Source organism: Neodiprion virginianus, chromosome 2 (genome assembly GCF_021901495.1).
Source record: "Neodiprion virginianus isolate iyNeoVirg1 chromosome 2, iyNeoVirg1.1, whole genome shotgun sequence".
Taxonomy (NCBI): domain Eukaryota; kingdom Metazoa; phylum Arthropoda; class Insecta; order Hymenoptera; family Diprionidae; genus Neodiprion; species Neodiprion virginianus.
This window is the reverse complement of record NC_060878.1, coordinates 38,569,307-38,589,316: the sequence shown is the minus strand read 5'-3', so window position 1 is coordinate 38,589,316 and position 20,010 is coordinate 38,569,307. Positions and strand designations below refer to the sequence as shown.

General features: G+C 39.8%; 3 protein-coding genes across 14 annotated transcripts in view; 2 read left to right on the top strand and 1 right to left on the bottom strand.

The window, feature by feature from the left end:
- The window catches only part of LOC124298999 (transmembrane protein 19-like), a 39,563-nt gene extending 27,755 nt beyond the window's left edge, over positions 1-11,808 (top strand). Inside the window, exons 1-8 of one of the 3 annotated variants that reach the window (XM_046751782.1) lie at positions 7,423-7,626; positions 8,903-9,197; positions 9,632-9,817; positions 9,912-10,114; positions 10,225-10,381; positions 10,573-10,896; positions 10,999-11,143; positions 11,376-11,808. In XM_046751782.1, the coding sequence (XP_046607738.1) occupies positions 7,489-7,626; positions 8,903-9,197; positions 9,632-9,817; positions 9,912-10,114; positions 10,225-10,381; positions 10,573-10,896; positions 10,999-11,143; positions 11,376-11,538 (1,611 nt within the window). In that variant the 5' untranslated portion in view covers positions 7,423-7,488 and the 3' untranslated portion in view covers positions 11,539-11,808. Of the gene's footprint in view, positions 1-7,422; positions 7,627-7,846; positions 7,993-8,902; positions 9,198-9,631; positions 9,818-9,911; positions 10,115-10,224; positions 10,382-10,572; positions 10,897-10,998; positions 11,144-11,375 lie in introns of those variants that run through there. The other 2 variants (XM_046751783.1, XR_006906921.1) reach the window with 2 other exon arrangements.
- The window catches only part of LOC124299009 (calcitonin gene-related peptide type 1 receptor-like), a 161,644-nt gene that overhangs the window by 24,249 nt on the left and 117,385 nt on the right, over positions 1-20,010 (bottom strand). The gene's annotated exons all lie outside the window — the stretch shown is intronic.
- Positions 13,604-18,577, top strand: LOC124298994 (uncharacterized). The gene has a single exon (XM_046751778.1). It carries the CDS (start codon positions 14,187-14,189, stop codon positions 17,826-17,828), a length of 3,642 nt encoding a protein of 1,213 aa, XP_046607734.1. The 5' UTR covers positions 13,604-14,186; the 3' UTR covers positions 17,829-18,577.

Sequence of the window (20,010 nt, the reverse complement as noted above, 5' to 3'; positions counted from 1 at the left end):
AAAAAGTTCATTATTTTATCAGAATGACAGTCTCATCATCCAATACATAAATACATAAATTTTCAATTCGTGTCAGATGGAAATAAAAATCTATTCGACTCTTGACTATAGAATTTTATTATACAGTTAATATCGAGTACTTTATGAATTTCATACACGCGCTCAGTAATATTCCTTACGATCTCATTTCATGCCGAATTAAGGCTAAACGGCTGTAATAATATCTCGAGACTTATAACGCATATATGTTGATTCGATTATCCGTTGATAATACGACGATGCAGTCACTAGAACGTTTTATTCGTTGAAACGTGTAATCCTGTGACTTTGAAATTCGAATAACGCTTTGTTTTCGACGAATTTCATTTCGTCAAGCCAAGTAACTGTTTCATTATTTTCTTTTACCATGAAATATGAGACAGTAAATCAAAAGATAGTTCCAACTTGCGATTCCAGTTTGTATGCAGGATAGAACATTATACTTGCCGCAAAGTTTTACGGTGCGGGGATTGGTGCGCGATAACTTTTCTTTCCCCAAGAAGTTCACGTAACAGAGTCACGTATCAAATAGGCACGCCTGCGAAACCTCGAGTCGCGACAATAATGTAAGTACGACGCTGTTTGCAAGAGCATACTTAAAGAAAATACTACCGACAAAGAATACTATTATAGGTATGCATAGCCAAGGCTTCTTATTGTGACCACAAAAAAAGCTCAAAGCATTTCACGATTTATATTTTCGAGTTGACAATTTGATACAATTGTAGTTTTGTTTTGTCTTTATATTGCGTAATTCGGCGAGTATTTTTGTTTTCTCTTTCTATTTAAAGAATGCGCTACAATATAAAGTAGTAGAGAGAAATCATACCGAAACGTCTTGAATAAATTGAAAGGAAAAAATTTGTACGAAAGATAAAACGAAGATCTTTGAAGTGGAAAAATTTTCCACCGTAGAATTTCATACCTGCCACAGAGTTTGCTTTCAGCATCCTTGTGACAAAATTTGCACAAAGAGCACGACTTCAATAAATTTTCGATAAATATTCTGAGACATGTATTACTGACGTAAAATCTCGAGGCACGGTGTTTTCACGCAAATGCCCGGATTTACGAAATGTCGCATTCAACGGTTAAATCTGTTCCAAGGAAAATTACGCTTCTTGCGGAAAATACGGAAGTAAGAACCTCGATATCTTCAGTTACTTCGATTTAAATCCGATCCCTCGGTAATATATCAGTTAAATAACAATACTTGACAAGTTTTTATTACGCCCGAAGGGAATACGTCGACGATTCTACGGCGTTCTTCTCCAGACGGCTAATGGTTGAAATCGTAGAAAGCGTATCGTCTGCACGTGTTGACGGAAAATTGGATCGACCTGAAGCATCTACGGCCACGGTGCTGTTTGATAGACTGCAAATGGGTGCAGGATAGATCGATGAGATTATCGCTATCGAATATAATTTCGGGTCCCGTTCCGGCAAATCCTCGGAACGTGAGTAGACTAACCAACGAAACCGTCTACGGCGCAAATTCGATAATCCACATATGTGCAAATTATGTGTTCGTGGAAATTGTTGATAATACGAGCCGTGCGTTCCGTGCAAATTAAAGCTCGCAGCTTTAATTTGCGAATAAAAGTCGCGAATAAATTGAGGTAGTTCGATCGTTAAATAGCGGAAGAAATTTCAGTCGAAGCTGTTATTGTATCGATAATAGACCGGGTAATGGAAGTGGAGAAAATGGGAAAACGGGATGCCGGTAGATCGGCAATATAAGTGATCGTCGAGGACCTTACGGTTGATTGTGATTTCGTTATTCGGCGGACCGATAAAATATAATAAAAAAAAATATGATGCGTGAAAGTGTGTAACGGGATTGTGTTTTTTATCCGGTTTTTGAACCGAGGACCATAAGCTCTGGCAAATATCGTTGGTATCATTTAGGAATCTCGTTTGGAATATCGGAAAAATACGATACTCGCCAGGAAAATGATGGAAACTCTTTTCGTTAGTGGGACTGGGATTGCAGCATCAATCCGAGGGATGGATAAGCAGAAATCCCTCTATTAACGCTAATAGAGACATTGCGAAGTTGGTCGTTCTGTACCTCATACGTACCCCCAAAAACAGTGATTAAATATTTCCTTTCTCCGGCACGAGTAAACGTATCTAATTCGAACTTTCGTTCTGGATCACAATTAACCCTTTTGGGTATGGCTCGGCTTTTGGTTTGACTCTGCAGCTAAAGTCAAGACAAATATTCTTTCAGCTCGTGCCACGAGATAAAAAGTTGAACTCGAGATCGATGTTGTCGATCTTTTTGTTTGTGCTTCGAAAGCCTTCTTTTCTCTATTCTCGTACTCGTACTTTAATTATACACGCATTGTCAGTAATCTTTGTCGTGTTCTACCGTTGTTTTTAATTTTTGACAGCTCATTAAAATATTGGAATCATTATGAAACATTTTTATTTTTATCGTTATCATTTTTCATTATACTTATACATATGAAAGACGTAATTTGTAAACTCTTTTTTATTAATTTTCCCATACTTCGTAGAATCGAGTGAAAAGAGAACGATAGTTAAAAATTGAAAATTGGGTGCTTAGAGATCACTTTCAGATCGCTGAGGCTTAGCGGATTGAAAATGTGGTGAAAGTTAGTTTTCCATTAGCGCAGAGTTGACTGGAGGTAATCCGCGAGTTCGCTTCGCGGGTGCATTCGACACTACGTTTATCCGCTTTGGGCATGGTAGTGTTTTTTTTTTTTCTTCCCCAGACTTTAACAAACTAGTAAAAAAAATTCTTCTTCTTCTTCTTCTTCTTCTATGAAAGATAAGAAAAACAAGGAGAAGGAAAAAAGAACGCATTCCTTCCGATCCATTACAGAGGGTGGATCCCAGCGTAAACGAACAGGCAATCTTCGGAGGGATAACACGATTTTCAAAGCCTCATACCAACGAGATTTCTCCTGAGTGAGTTTTGCCGATTTCTGCAGTAAACCCCCGAGGCAAGTATCCCATACATATAGTTGCCCCGTCACGCTGCAGAGAGCACGAACGAACTTGGCCTTCGCGAGTGTAGAAAAACGGTAGAAAATGAGACGGAATAGCTGAAAAAGAGCGCTCAAGAATCCCGGGACTTTATCGCGAAACGTTTCGAGAATGACGTGCACGGCGGAGAGAAGTCGCCGGAACAGCCAGACTCGATTTTCCGCCTTCGTTTAAAATTGCTTCTATTCATTTCCGTTAGCTACACCGTTTTCTTCCTTGTCAGTAAATTCCGCTACGGCATATATTATGTGCCATTGTGAAGTCGGTGTACGCCTACTTTAGAGCGAACCATTCGCTAGCTGGTGCTTCTTGGCCTCGGTAACGGTATGTCGTACATGTATGGATGTGCGACAATAAGAGCAGTGAATTTTCGTCACACTAGCTGGGAAGGAAATTTGACAATGAGTAAAATGCCGCAGCTTTAGCTTGAAATGGAAACTGTAATGTGATGAGCTTTTGCCCTCAAGTTTCTAATGTTATTGGTGTTTCCCCGTTATAAAGCCCAAAGAGACACGGCAGATAACGGTTTACCTTTCGATCGTTCGACTTTAGTTTTTATTTTCTTTTTTTGTTGTCAACACCTTGTGTGAATTTTTCTGATAGAGATGTATACGTACACTTTATTTATACAAGGTTTTCTCCTTCCTGGGAAATGGAAGCTGCGACGCAAATATTTGAAGAGCACAAGTTCCCTCGGCGTAAACCATTTATCAACTCGTCACGGATTTACAAAAAGATCTCCCCCCCCCTCTGCGATGACGAGGCATCGTGACAGAGAGTGTGGAAATTTACGTTGTCAAAATGACCATGGGTATAAATATTACGTCTGGGAGGATCGAGGGATCGGGAGAAAAACTTGACCCGAATACTGTGTCTCGATGCTTGCGGGGGTGATCGGGATCATTTTTCATCGTTCAGATTTCAATCCAGGAAGAAAACACGATTCATGATGATACTGACGGCTGATGCGTTGCGAGCTGTATCCGCAGTATCCGTTTTGCGAATGTAATTTCACCCTTGCGGTCTATCGCGTGATCCTAAATACTTTGAGAAATGTGTTTTTTCACGAAACTTGATCGATCCGAGGCTGTATAATGAATGTGAAAAGTTTGCGAAACCGTCGTAATTACTCTTAGGTGTTCGGGAATTTGAACATCCATCTTAAACAGCGTGCAACGAGTGAGATTGACGGGTTAATTATGCAGGGTGTTTAAAACTTGTTATTCTTTTCAATTCGGGAACGAGAGATGCGTTGCCGAACATGTGGGACAAGGACATCGGGACACCGGGAGACCTTTTGGACGATGGGGCGTTGGTACATGGACAATCAAATCAAGTCCTCTTAGATCTGTCACGAAGTCGTCCACCGACAGCCCCCAGACGGAGGGCGAGACTCGGAAAATTTGCGTAACGGGTTGAACACACGTTGCCAAAATTCGTCTAGTCGTCACCGACGCGTCGCAAAAATTGACTCGCTCAAATATTTAACACCGAGGTAACCAAGGACTTGAGTGGCTTTTAGAGTGACTGTTGTACGAGGTAGATCCACCACCACCCTCCGTGTCTCGATGCACTCTTCCAATTAGCGATGGCCACTGAGCTAAAAATAATCGAACACGACTCGATTGAATCGGTAAAGCATTAATCGATTAAGCGATTATTTCTTGGTTTTTTGAAACGGTGCATATGAAAGTAAAATTTTGTAAATTTCGGTGCGTGGTCTTGATAGCGGAACAGGTTTTTTGACGATTTACATTTTCATTCAAAATGTTTTTCGATATCAGGTGAAGATATTCATTCATCTTTCACTCGTTGCATCAAATAGGTACTTAGCGAGTAAGACAATGATAATAAGTGATACTTCGATCGCATAAATTGATATTGTATTGCGACGTTTGTGGGAGTAAAAAACAAAAACCGATTGTGAGGAAAAATAATTAATCGAGTTTAAAATAAAATCGATTATACTCGATTAATCGGAAGAAAATAATCGACTTAATCGGACATCGATTGTTTTCGGTCATTCTTACTTCCGATCCTATTCGCAATCAGCCACGCGTATCGAATAAGAATTTTACTGCAGTGGAAAATTGGATACGATTCTATTAGTCTGTAACGAGGATATCACCCGACTATTTTTCTAATTTCTTTCTTCTTCTATTTTTGTTAATTTTCACGGTCCTTGAATTACTCTCGTTGAGATTAATTCGTTGAGGCGGGTATTCATACCCTCGCGTATTTACATATAAGCATCATCGTGCGTAGTCTGCAGAGGGTTGATCCGCGAATGATAGATCGTTGCTGAAGTAATGAAAATACGTTCGGGCAACGTCACGGTTATACCCGTATGAAATAATAATAACAACCATCATGTTTTGTACATCCATGCGTACTTATATTATACGAATACGTCGTTTCGCTGGCGGATTTTTATCAGCGTTATATCACGCGATGATCATGATATCGCAATGTTTCCCACCGCTGGCCAACCCCGCACGCTGAAACTCTCGCCCGTTTTATTATACCTGCCTAAAACATCCTGTCAAAATGATGAATGATTGTGAAAATGACCGCCTATATATATATACAATACATACGCGTCTGTAGATTATCGGCCAAAAGGCAAAAAAAAATATATATATACAATTATACATATATATGTATGTACCAAAAAACTAGGCACCCATCGTTTAATATGGCTAAAATTTACGGTTACGTAGACGGATATCGATGAATTCTTAAAAAAAAACAAAAAACTATGAAAATCAAGCTTCGCTGTAGCAAGTAATGAAGAATCTGCGACAGCGCGTGGCAGTAAAATTTTTTTCTCGTTTCGGAAGTGGGTTGAAAAAAGTTGACAAATGTACAAGTTCTTGCTTTTGGGAAATTTCTTGCCAGTGTATTTTATCTCACGGGTTAAAAATTGAGTCGCACAGTATGGCGCAGGAATTGCTTCCATTTACCCTGTTCGCCGGATTTTCGTAAACACGGTATCGTATGCAGGGAGAAACGCCCGCGGCGTTGCTGGCACAAGGTTAATGTTGTACCGTCTTGGCGACGCGAATAGTTCTCACCGCGGTGTTGATTCTGTCGTTTTTGCGTAGCTCGGTATAACGCGTATCTATAAATTGCAAAATTAGCATCCATAGTGGTTAGTCGGCGAGTTGGTTGCATTTCGCGGCCCGTTTAACGTCGGTTGGCTATATTTATGCGAAAACAACAGGCTATCATTTAATTCCCATAATAGTACGGTTTTTCGGGACGATGAAGTCCTCCAACCGCCGCATTAAGAAAATGCGCCCCTCTGCCGGCGTGGAATCGTTAAACGATCGAGCGGCGATCCTTGACGGACATTTCTCTGGTTAAAAGCTCGCGGCGGGCCCGAATCTGGTCGAGAAAACAGCGCGAAAAGCTACCCTCGACTTACGCCGGCTCGAACGGCATACAGATGAGACTCTTTTGCTTCGGCGGCAAGCCGGGTCTTCCTTCCCACCTCGGTATCGTTACATCCCCTTTACGACTCCGTATCGTCTACGCAAAGACCCCCGGAGACTCGGAGTTGATTTCCATCTGGCAGACTCGCCGAGGGCATGCAAAAACCGACGACTATTAACATAGACAAGGTAAAGGCGGTTTGCAGACTTTAATGGATGATATTTAGATTATTTAGCTTTTTACATTGGTTTGTTTGATGACCGTCGGTGTTGTAACGTTACTCCGTCTTCGTACGATATCTTGTTGTAATAATGTTTGAGAAAGTTTTTAATATTTCTTACGATACGTAAACTAAACTCTCATTTCACCCGTCGCTTCGACCTCTTTTTGTTTTCACATCTTAGAATTTGCCAAAGTATCCGTAATAGGTAAATCAGCGTTACAACAGAGTTCCGAAAGCTCTCGAATCAAGACAATGTAACAACTCGGTTTATCAAGTGAACATTTTTTTGCTTCGAGTAAGTAGTTTTGTTCAGGCAACGTAATCGAATAATAGCTAATTTTTGCAGGTGGCTGGTTACTCGAATTGAGTAAGTATCATATTTGAGCAGTATTCAAACACGCGTTTACTATTAATTTGACTACATTTTTCTCCCACCTGGAATATTATCGCGGCAATTAATAACAGTGTTTAATTTCATTTCGTATTTGGTCAACGATTATATAGTCACGACTAAAAAAAAAAAAAAAAAAAAAAAATGTTTTTTACGTTTCTCTAAGATTGAGTGTTATAAATATCGAAAAAAAAGACTAGAAAAAAAAAAAATTAAAAAAAAAAAAAAAAAACTGAATTATCGTACAAGCAGCTTTAAAGTAGATAACAAGAAATATCACATCACGTATTAAGCACGATGATTGGTTGTATTCTTCAAGGGAAACGAGTCGAGCGGCAATAACTTGGAGTCGTAGGCAGGAGGCAGTCCATCTCCGTAAACCGCTATGAGTAGTCACGTAGTGAAGTTGCGTGGGCTTGGGAGACTTCGCGGTGTAGTGGAAAAGAATGTTGACGGTGGTAGTTACTTGGCATTCAAAGGGGTTCCTTACGCTGAGCCCCCCATCGGGAGACTCAGATTTTCCGTGAGTATTCAAAATATGGGAAAACGTTAAAGGGGGGATCCCGTGACAAGAGAACATACTCGGCTCAATGACGTTGTAAGCACGTCCGACGGGTTCGATTGCGAGTGAGCCGTTTCTGTACAGCTGGCTGACCGCAAACACGTGGTTTGGTCACGTGACCCAAGCGCTGGTTTCCGATACGATTGTTTCCTGGCGTTTGAAGTTTGGATTGTCACGATAATGGATGACAGATCCGTGTACGATAAGTTATGAAAAATAAGACGTAACGAATAATCACCGGTCAACGCGAACTTTAGAGTCTGGGTTATAGATGGCAAATTTTGATTTCTTCTATGTAACTTGTTGATGAAAAAATTGTTTTATCAGGTAAAGTTTGTTTTTGTAGAAATTAGAACGAAATTTCCGATTTTAAGAAATATTACCAATTTTCTTAAATGTTTATCGTAAATAATAATTAAACAAACTTCAGTTTTGCATTTAAATTACTTGTATTCGAAAGTGATATTTAATAATACTCTTAAGATATAAAAGAATTGAAAAAACAATGTTTGAAATATTGTATTTTACGTACTTCTTCTATTTTCGTATGGACTTTGTCGTGTCAAATTCCAAACTTAATCTCCCATCAGGTCTGTCAAATCTTAATGAAAATGGTTTCTTTTTTCTTCTGAATAGGCGATCCATATTAACTGTCACTCATAAACTTCAAGACTTATTTATCAACGTAAAAAAGACAATAACTTTATAAGTAATAAATGAAGCTTTTGGTTGTAGTTCGATGTATAGAATCAAAGTTTATTTATCTCAATAGAAACTTTAAAACGAAAAAATTTTTTTCGCTTATCTGTGTAATCGACCCGCGTTTGCGAATTCTTATGAAACTCGTCAGTTCCAATTCGCAGAGTTTAATATTGACCCGGAAATGTAACAGAACAGAGAGCTAATTGCTCTTTAGCTACGTGCGAGTCGACAAGCACAGCGAGTACTCATCGTCAGCTCAAGCTTTATGAGAATCGAGGTGCATTGAATGAAGAAATTGCACGCTAGGGAAAAATTTGGATGGTTTAAAAGCTGCAAGATTTCCACTGATTCTCAGTTATACGTTATATCTTATTTAATTTTCGCGCACCTAGCAAAGCAATCTAGGCAACTATCGCTAGACAGTTTGTTATTTGTCATGTTTCAGAACTCAGGGCGTTATTGTTAATGATGGAATCAATTACAGGCCGACGGTAATCAACCTTGATCTCACAAACTGTGTAATTATCTCTGCTAGGATCCGGTCCCTGTAAAATCATGGTCCGGAATCCGGGATGCCTCGAATTACGGGGCCCCGTGTGCGCAGTTCGATTTTATAAACAAAACAATTATCGGCGGCGACGATTGCCTCTACCTGAACGTCTACCTGCCTTCAAACGAGGAGAGACCCAAGCGAGGTCTACCGGTCATGGTGTGGATACACGGAGGCGGGTTCGTAAACGGTTCAGCGGACAATTTTATTTACGGACCAGATTATATAATCAAGAAGAACGTTATCGTAGTGACGATTAACTACCGACTCGGCGTTCTCGGTAATTCATTTGGAACTTCATTCGTTGCTTGCGATTAGTATTACATGCCTGAGATATTGAAATTTTTATCATGGATGTAACGCATCCGCTTTCGTTCCCATCCACTTGCTTTCGTGGAATATCTTAACGCAGGTCTAATACGTTACTTGGGAGCTAGATGTTCACTGATTGTACACCGTCGAGCAGTCTTGATTTTACCGGGTTGATAAATTGCCATTTTCACTTTAATCTCTCCCATCTCCTATCGCTATCATCGAATTGAGCAGGCTCAGTTATCAGACCTACGGATTATTCTAATTTAACTCAGTTTGCTTCCAACGATTATCTTCTTAATTGAATTCCAGTGGAGGAAAGTCTATTACATAGAAATCATTTGAAGAAGAATCATTTAAACGAGCGCCATTAGTATTCAACATTCTAATGAAATGTTACAGGTTTTCTCAACTTGGAGCATAAAGTGGCATCTGGTAATCAAGGGCTGAAGGATCAAGTGTTGGCGTTACAATGGGTTCAAGAACATGTGGAGGCTTTTGGAGGGGACAAAAATAACGTGACGATCTTTGGTGAAAGTGCGGGAGCTGCTGCCGTTCATTATCTGGCCATCTCTCCGCTGACAGAAGGTGCTGATATTCGCTCTTATCGCTAAAGGGATCAAATTGTATAATCTGTATTCAAACCTCTGGAATTTTATCACCGATTTCAATACGGTTTCAGGATTGTTTCACAAAGCCATTGCTCAGAGTGGGACTATTTTCAACCCGTGGGCTAGCGTCCTCCGGAATTCAAAAACGATTGCTATCAGATTGCTAGAGTACCTAGGAAAGCCATTTCAGGGGGAACAGGAAACGGTCGAGTTTCTGAAGACGGTGGACTGTAAAAAGCTGATCGAGGCGCAGACAAAAATTCAGACGAAACAGGTACGAACGTTCGAGAATTCGTTGGAGACAATTAACCGGGCGGGGTACAATTTTCTTCATGATTTTGGTAAATATAAACGAGGGCGTAACGAACCGTGTCGTGTTTACAGGAGCGTGCTCAGATGGTATTCTTGTTTGGACCTACCATAGACAACGTTGCCGAGGTACCATTTATTCCCGACTTCGTATCTTCTCCCGACAAGGGAGTTGTTAAAGTTCCTCTCATTGTGGGTTACACAGACCGCGAAGGAATTTTGTGTTTCGATGGTAACCGAATTACTTCTCTGGCTGGTGGGCAAATTATTAGAAAAAATCTGCGCCATCTATTCAGTTCATTGCAGGGGTATTATCGCTAAGTCGAATTGAAACTGAGCAAGAAAGTCATAAGGAAAATTCATTTGAAGCTTTGAAATTTTTTTATGAAATATTGCCCTGATTTAGAATGTCATTTTTTCTAGCATTGAACGAAAAGTCTAGCGCACATATGAACGCCGACTTCGGCTGGATCGTACATCCCCAAGTTTTGGCAGCCATGAAGCGAAACGCGAAATTAACACCCCTGAATATAAAGCGGGCTTACTTCGGTGACGGACCGATCGATCAAAAAACAAGCGTAATAAATTTCGTCAAGTTCTACGGTGATATGCAATTTGTGAACGGGGTCCATGACTTGATAAAAATACAAGTCAGGAGGAACGAGCAACCAACTTACCTGTACCGATTTTCATTCGACAATGGCTTTTCGCCGTTGAAAACGTTGTTAAATGCGTCGCACATTCCTGGTAAGTTACGAGAGCTGTTTGTTCACGGATCACTAATTTGATTTTAGGTGATTATGATTTGAACTGGAACGTTAATGTTTCATGTAACATTAATTTCCGCAGGCGCTTGTCACGGGGACGAATTAGCCTACTTGTTTTATTCCCACGGACTAACCAAGTTCGGTGTTGAACCACCGAAGGCAGGATCGAAGGAACGAGTGCTTATCGAACGGTTAACACAAATGTGGACGGACTTTGCTAAGACCGGGTTAGTTTATTTTTTTGGATTTTTGTTTTCATCGCGATGCGGAGTTTTCAACAATGCAGAAAGATCGGTTCTACGATTGATAATTTTCGACGACCGTGAGAGATGCTGCAGTTGGCTAAAATGATTTGAATATATTCTCGAGTGTAATGCTGATTGAGAGCGGTTTTTGGTGAAATTTGTCCTCGCCCTCGTGCCGAGACAAGTGTAACAAGGCTTTTTGTCGATTTTGCAGAATTCCTGTACCAGCCGAAACCGAATTAGTGAAAATTAGCTGGAAGCCTGTACAGAAAGGCAACGAATTGCATTACTTGGATATCAGCGACGAGCTCAGGCCAGCTCTGAACCCCGATGCTGCTGAACGATTGATATGGAATAAACTACCGAACAAATTATGATATCCCAATTATTTTGTGAAATGTCGAAATTGAATGTGATTTTATAGCGCAAATCTCCTAAATTGATGAAACCAAGTAAAGAAGAATAAACACGATAGATCCGGTGTACGATTGCATGGTTACAATGGGTCCTCTGGAATCACAGGAGAAGAATTCAGAAAATATTACGGAAAGTTTGCTTCATTGACTACTTATTGAATAAAAATTATTGTTATGAAAAAAAAAAATTGCTAGGTCATTTTAGAGAATAAAACGAGGAATCGAGGTCAAGGACGGTGGGTATTAAATTGTAATTGAAGATTTCCCTCCTCTGAGATGAAAAATTACGCTGATTTTTATTGCAAGTCGTACCCCGTGACATCAAAGATAGAAGTTTAAGAATCTTCGTGAAAGTTTTGTTCCACGTTTAAGCATTCACCTCAGCAGAGCAGCTCAATTCGCAGAACTTCAGAGAAGACGCTGGGAACTTCTTCGACACTTTCGTCTTTTCAAAGTTTTCGCTCTGATAGGCTACTGCTCCTGGTTTGTTTCGGGGAAAGCGCAATCAGGCTGCCCCAGAGTTCGGGCTTTGCAGTGAAATAATTTATTCATGAGACTCGAAGGTATTACGGTAAAGCGAACTAATCGGTGAGTTTTTAATATTCTATAGCATCCTGTTTACCCACACAAAGTTACTTCCCTTTCCCTGGCCACGAAGTACGAAGTGTTTCCGGCATGCGGATGCCCAAAATCTACCTTAAACTTCGACACGAATTCTAAGCTTGTTTTATATACCGCGGAAGTCTGATTCACTTCAGTTGGAACGGAATTGAGATATTTGCGTAAGATTGTTTTGAACTGCATGCTTTACGAAGGGTAGACTTCTTGATTATTTCCATATCAATTACTTGAAAAAGGTTTCCTCGCAATCAAGCATCTTTGCCCTTAACTCGGAACTTTATACATATAGGTATATTTTTGCTAAAATGCTACAAGATACCCGTTACACTGGAAAAGTTTAGGTAATATTTTTCAATTGGAACTGGTCGAGCATTGCTATGACGAGTCGGTTAAAAATAAATGCCAAGTTAAACTTCGTTGTGGCCTGGACTAGGTTTTTGCATCTATCGTAAGATAATAAAATATCTGCTGATATTATCACCGGAGTGATACTTAATTCGATTTATCGCTGGAACTTTGTTATTCTACCTTAAATTACGAATAGAAAAATGAACATGTTGTACGGTACAGTATAAAGATCCGTTGAAGCTGTGTTGAAGAGCTTCCGAATGTGTTAAGATGCCCAACTCTATGCGATCTCGAATCTTATTTTGCGAAAATATGTTAGACCATAAAGAGTTTGTGATTCTGCGGTACATGCACGAGTAGGATGATTGAAAATATTTTTAAACGTACCGCATTCAAATTAAAGGGGTTGCATAAGATTGTAAAACATTACTGAAGGTCGCTTTTTTACACGAATAACCAAAAAAAAAAAGTGATACAGCGATTTAAGATTCTGTTTCAACATACGAGTGTTTGGATGATGCAGCAGTTCAAACTGCACAAAGCAGATGATCCGAGGGCAAAAGTTTTGACGAACAGCGAACACGGTATTCCCAAGATTGCTCACAACTTTACAAAAGAGCAACGGTAACGCTGGATAGATGAATGCGCTGTTCGCAGTGTATTTTCTACGCAGTGAATAAAGATTACTGGTTGGAGAAAGAATGATTTCGCGATTATGGCGAAAGAAGTATTTCGATGATAGAACCGTTTTCTTACACCGCGGCAGTGAAATGCTCGCTAAGATATGTGAAAACCAGCAGAAGAATATTAATTTCTCAGCTTATTACCATCGACTGAAAACGCTGTATTATAATCAAAGAATTTTTTCCCTCAGTTGTACCGTCCAACTGGGTTACTAAGGGTGCGTTCCGTCAATAGCTGGCAACGCTAAAAACTCCCCATAGGGCAGAGGCAGAGCTAGTAACGAATTCGGCGGCGTAAAAGAGATAAAAAATATCTGAACGCAGCCCGAACATGGCGCAACGACTCGCCCCATCCGCAACGCCATCTCGCGTCAATTCAGGGCGAAAGTTAACGATCAGCCGAGACACACCTCCGTGAAGTGTGGATGAAAATACATGGTTGTGGCAGAGGTCGTGAGAGTTAACGGGCAGCGTGTTTCCTAGGCATCGTGGAGACGGCCGGCGTCAAGGTCATGATATAATCTACGTTCAACAACGTAATCGTCTGCTGGCAGTTGAAGCAGCTTGGATCTTACGCGGCGTGGTGACAGTTGTTGGCGTAGCAGGAACAGCATCGCTCGTGCGACTTGCGGGCCGGTCCGGCAGCGACATTTATTTACGTTTCTTCGATTACTCCCCGAGCCGTTGGTTACCGTTGTGTGGAGTTTTTATTTACCGACGCGCCCAATCACGGATGGATATTCTCGAGCTGTACTCGGGGTCACTTGGCGGTTTGCAGTGATCGACTGCAATCTGTCACTGTAAGCTGATTCGATATTTTGCGGTTGGCACAGCCGTGCAGTGATTCTTTGGTTTTGTGAACTCTGTGAAGACTGGAAGCTGAGGGACGGAAGAAAACTGGAGTGATCATCCGATGTGCGATTGTTAACGTTGAGGGATTCCGAGCATCGAGTTGCGATGAGCAAGCGTGATAGTCCAGACATAGAAACAATGCCAGCCTATCTGAAGGCCATTCAGGCTATCGCGGGTATCACTTCCGGCGAAAAACAACGGACAATCAATACCACTGCAAGGAAAATGGCGGGATACGAGGACTGCGAATCTTCCTCAGAGGATCCTGGAGTACCGGATCCAGATTTTCCGAAGCCGTTGAAGCCGCTGGTTGAAGTCGAGGTTGCGAAGCTTCTGCGATCTTACGAGGGGATAATCAATGCCTTGAAAAGCGACGACATCGTCGTCGTGGCTCGAGTCATTCGAGCCACCTGGTTTTTCGAAGGATCCAACAGCAAAGTCATAAACGCGGCCTTCTTCACAACGGAAGTCTTTCCACACATATCGCTCTACGCTCGCTTGAAGACAATAAAAAATTTCGGAATTCATTTGAAGGATACTGCGGTAGCAGCGGAATTTTTCTCTGCCGTGGCCGAACAGTATGGCATTAGTCAGGCCGTCCCGCTGCTCGGAGCTTGCAAGGAAAAGTTCGCGTGGAAAATGATAACCGAGAAGAATATTGTGCTACCGTATAAGGCTGTAGAGAGGTTTTACCGAAAGCATCCGGACCTAGTGATAAAGTACTTGAAACTAAGCTATCCGACCGATAAAACCACGAGGGTCTTTCACAAGATCAATATTCAAGACTATAAAAATTTCTTACCCGAAATTGCGAACAAACATCTCGACGATTTTATCGAGATTTACAATACGCATGAATTATTGCTGAATGTAAAACTTGGCAAGAAGGCGTCTCGCAAATTCATTAGAAAGCGGTTGAAATTGCTCGTCGAACAGCCAAATCGATACTTGAGACTACTCCCCCTGAAAATAGTCAGTCAGAAATTGTCCGATGATGATTTTGCAAACATGTTCAAAAACACGTTTCCTCAGGAAATCGAAGATTTCCGCTACAGTGACGTCAGCTCCGTTCTTGAATATTACGAACCGGAAGAAAACAAGGCGACTCTGATTCTCAATACCTTTAAAACCGTGTACGGAAAAGATTTACTCACCTGCAAGTCGTTAATCACATGTGATCTCCTAAAAATCCTGCCTGCGGTAGACAGAGTTCGTCTGGCAAGAATGAAGCTCGAGGACGACACGGAATGGTATCTTGACAATACCGAAAAGTCTTGGAGATGTTACCTACCCACGCTCGAAGCACTCGGTATGATAAAAAGTGAATTAGCCAAGACTTCGGATCCCGGTAAACGTCTTGAACTGTTGTACCAACTAATTTACACTTGCAAGGCTAACGACGACAAGCCAGCATTTTACGGTGTGTTGAATTACATATTTGATAAACACAAGAATGATCAAAAGTTCGTCTTCTACAAGTGTATAAAGAATTTTACACAGTGGTTTGATTTAGAAAAGCTCCACGTGCAGCATTGGCAAGTGTTGGATAAATATATCCAGCTAGTAGAGTTCCACCAAAATTGTTTCACAATCAGACAAGTTCCTGCCATACTAAAAGTTCTACAGTCGGCTCTTTATTACTGTGTGATAAATTACCGTCCCGTGGACAATTACCTACGATTTTTAATTGACTTAAAAATGAAGTCGTACTATCAAGATTGGAATATGTTCGAGGAGTATCCTGAATTGGAGAGGCTTTTTTTGGACCAAATGATAAAAAATATACCGAAGCAATATCCATTCGACAGTGAAATTTGGAACGAATCAACTCCCAACATCGTTTATTGCCTCGCAACCGCACTCTGGAATCATAACAACCGTATCAAGAAATCGAGGGGAAGAATGAAAAAATTTTCCATCAAAGATTATCCGTGGATTTTTCAAAAAATTAAAGATTTCGTGTTTACTGAAAATAACCGTGAGGATCTTTATTCAAGGGAGCGTATTCTGTTATTGGTCAGAAAAAACGAATTCGATTTGTATAACGAGTGGATTCGCGATCTCCCTAATTTCTGGGCCTTCAATATGAAGATCACTTGTGACATGCTACACACACAACATCATCGAGTCTTACGATACTGGCGTGAGTGTTTAAATAATGCAGAAAAATCAGATTTACGTAAAAAGTGGTTATCAATTTTTGTAAAAAAATGTCAATGGTACCAAACCTTACCCATATTCATCTTTAGAAAATCTCTGAGAAGATACCCTAATCCAACAAAATCCGATGCATCGATAGCGACCTTGGCGTTACTGTCCGATGGTGAAACTTTCACGGAAATATTTGAACCTTACGTACCTAGCGATGATAAAATTGACATGGATGACCCCAAAGCAAAATCTAACTACGCAATGGTTAGGGCCATCACCTTAAACGTACAGAAGGTAAATCCGCCGGTGTCCCTAGATTTTATTGGAAAATTCTGCGTGGGAGATTATCTACAAGCAGCGATACGATCACTAGTAAGCGTATGCCATCATGTACCAATCGTCAGAGTAATGCCATTCGCAAAGATGTTGACGGAACGTCGAGTCTCGGTGATGAAACACGGGGTCAGACTGATGTACTTGGTCGCACCTCTTGACGAAATATTCACCTACCTTACCGAGCTGTGGATCAACCAAACTCATCCCTCGATCAGAGCGGTGGTATTCGACAAAATTTTCAACCTCTTCTGCAATCAGCCAGATTCTCGTACCTGGAGTATGTTTACGCTGTGCTTGAAAAACTTGACCACAACCGACGACGACGAAGTTTTCAAAAGGCTTACAAAATTGTCTCAAGTGCCTAATCAGTATATTAACGAATACATTACTACGGTTCTCAAAGCAATGGAATCGATGGAAGAGAAGGGCAAGATTCCGATGGTATACGTAAATCTAGCGTGCGATTTGATTAATAATATAGATTCTGCCGCTACTAATATTCTTTCTGAGGACTATTCCCAGAGTTTGATAGTAAAACATTTGTTTGTTTTTGATTATAATTCAGTTATTTTTAATGTCGGTCAAAGATTTGCTATAGACAGTTATCTTCTTGCGAAGAATAGCTATAATGAGGCGAGGTTTAAATTCTTTGGAAATTTCTTTCGGGAAATCGTAAAAGAGCATTGGGACAAATCACATCCTAAATGTTTCAAATTCTACCCAATGAACTTTATGGTTTCCAGATTTTTCAGCGATTTTATTAATAAACCAATCGATGAATATGATGTAAGAATCTTTGAGAGCATGTTGCAAATTTTTAACTCTGCTCTGAAACCGTATCAGGATGCTACTACTTACTTGAATCTTGTTTTTTCGATCGAGTTCAGGAGTTCAACGACCTCGGTAGATTTTGGTACTAGGATAGCGGAGAAGATTTCAACACTTATCGAGATTTTTACTCCTGAATACATTGTTCCTTTATCGAAACAATTGTCATTTTTTTTATCGTCACGCAAATTCAACAAAAATGAGAGCAGTGAAGAAATCATACTGAATATCATCGAAGTGCTTGTCCAGAGAGGGCAGATTCACTGTACTCTTATTGCTACACATTTGTTATCCGACAATAAATGGAAAAAGCACAGTGACCGTCTCCAGGCCGTTATACATGACTTACAAAACTCCAGTCACCCCGGTATCTTGGTAATCCTACACGAATCTCTGGTCAAATTCGATTATTCCGACTGCCTTGAGCACTGATCAATCTGACCTGCGAATAATTCCAAAACTTGTGATATCGAGTGAATGATCAAACTGAATTGTTATGCGAGCAACTATATGACTGTTGGAAAAATTTAACTAAACGTAACGTTCCAGCAGGTCCACTTTATATTTGTGTTATTTTTTACATTTCTTTAGATGAATATGACACACATTTTTGTAATTTTAACATGTGAAATTTCATATCAACATTTAATTTGTAATTTTAAAGTTTTTTTTTCCACTTAGTAATACATTAAAAAATGGTTGAATCAACTCAAAAATTTTAGTGGACCTGCAGGGACATTTTTTTTTTAATCCGTGTAGCTTTTGAAATTTTTCTCTCAGAAGCAAATGGATATTTGGAATTTCAGTATTTTTTTTTGGTTCTTACTTGATTTGTGCACTTAACAATCTATACAATAGATGATCATAGTAGCATTATACATTGGTTTATGTTTTACAAGAATTGTTTGAGTTTATAAAACTCGAAAGCTTATTCTACATTTTTTTCCACTGCGATTGACTTTCTACAATTCGGTCAAGAAAATATATCCTAATTTGAAATATATTTATATATTTTTTTTTTTTTTACAGTTTTTAATACACGCATTTGTTTTGTGTGATAAACCTTTCTTCACTTGAATACTGCACGGTATACAAGGACCAATATGTTAATTTTTACTCACGTATGTTATTCATGTTTCTACTGTATTACGCTCAATATTTTGCAAAATGAAACGATTTTTGAACGAAACAATGCCCACTATTTAGAACCTGTATCCTCATTCACTAATTGTCATGAACTAGTATTGTTAGTGTAATTATACGTTGCTTTGGTTTCTTTTCCAATTTCCAAAACGAAATTTACTGAATTGATACAGAAATTTAGGGCAAGCCGCAGTCTATGTGTATTTTGCGGTATAAAATGTTGCGTACCGATGGTCTGAATCTTTTACAATTTTACTTTATTTCGTTACACTTGAGGTTTGGCCTAGGTTTTTTTTTAGAATTCTTATCGTTACTCAGTTACGCGATTTGGACTCCTCACGCCTAATTAATCACGTTATAATAATAGCCGCAGGTCATGAAGTTTTATTTATGCAGGCGCAAATGGAATATGGATTACCTAAGAATAAAACTTCAAACCTCGGAAGTATCGGACGACCGATATGAGCCATGGAAGATGTACGTGGTAGGAAAGTAGCATGTCTCTAAGAATTTTACAAAGTCTTCAAATTATGCACAGTAATGGATGGTATTGGTAGACTATTTCGTATTAAACTGCAATCTCCTAGTTTAGGAACTGGATTATCTTCTTAGAAAATACGACATCGTGGTTATAGGTGGATACAATTTGAAATTTTTCGCCGATTGCTTGTTATTAGTTAATGCCATTTAAGCCAATTCGTATTGATCGACCATCCTCACTTCGGATTGTTGCATGAAGTTGTGCAGATATTACCTTAAAATCAATAAATAGTAATGGTTGGATGGCTGACAATGAGAGTTGTACCCCGGATGGTCCGCAGGACTCGGTATCCCAGAAGAAATGGAAGATTGTAAGTTTATACACGGAGAGAAATTTTATTGGAAGATTTATTAAAATGACGACTAGATTTCAATATTTTTTCTCACAGTCTAGGGATCGGTCCGCATTTTATCAGAAATTCCTATGCTGCGTAGTATTTCGCAAAGTTGCCAATTGTTATAGAAATCTGTTCTCGATAATTTTCACTATTTTCTAAAGACGATGGTAAAACATGTGACAATTAGCAACTGTGACTCCAAGTCACTATAGGAAAATCGTGATCGTAGCGCCAAACACTTTGCGTGGGTTGCGATAATGCGAAAGACCAAAAAGTCGTCGAGACGAAATCACGAAAGTCAAACTACCGACAGTTGGAAACGTAGAAAGACCATAAATAGGAAAACACGACTTGTAGAAAAATAACAATTGAGAGCGCAAAAATATCCACATTTTTTTCCTTGAGGATGGCCATGATCATAAGAAGTAAAATATTAAATTGCGAAAATACCGAACAGTCGAAAAGTCTACTTTTCAAATGTCAGACTCGTGCCTTTGTCGAAAATCTACGAATCCGATCTTATCAATAACGACTGACCGAAGACTCGAAAGGTCGAAATCCCGAAACCCGTCAAAGACGGAATGGCCAAAATA

Coding starts and splice junctions, on each gene's coding strand:
- LOC124298994 (XM_046751778.1), top strand. CDS start 14,187: ATGAGCAAGCGTGATAGTCCAGACATAGAAACAATGCCAGCCTATCTG.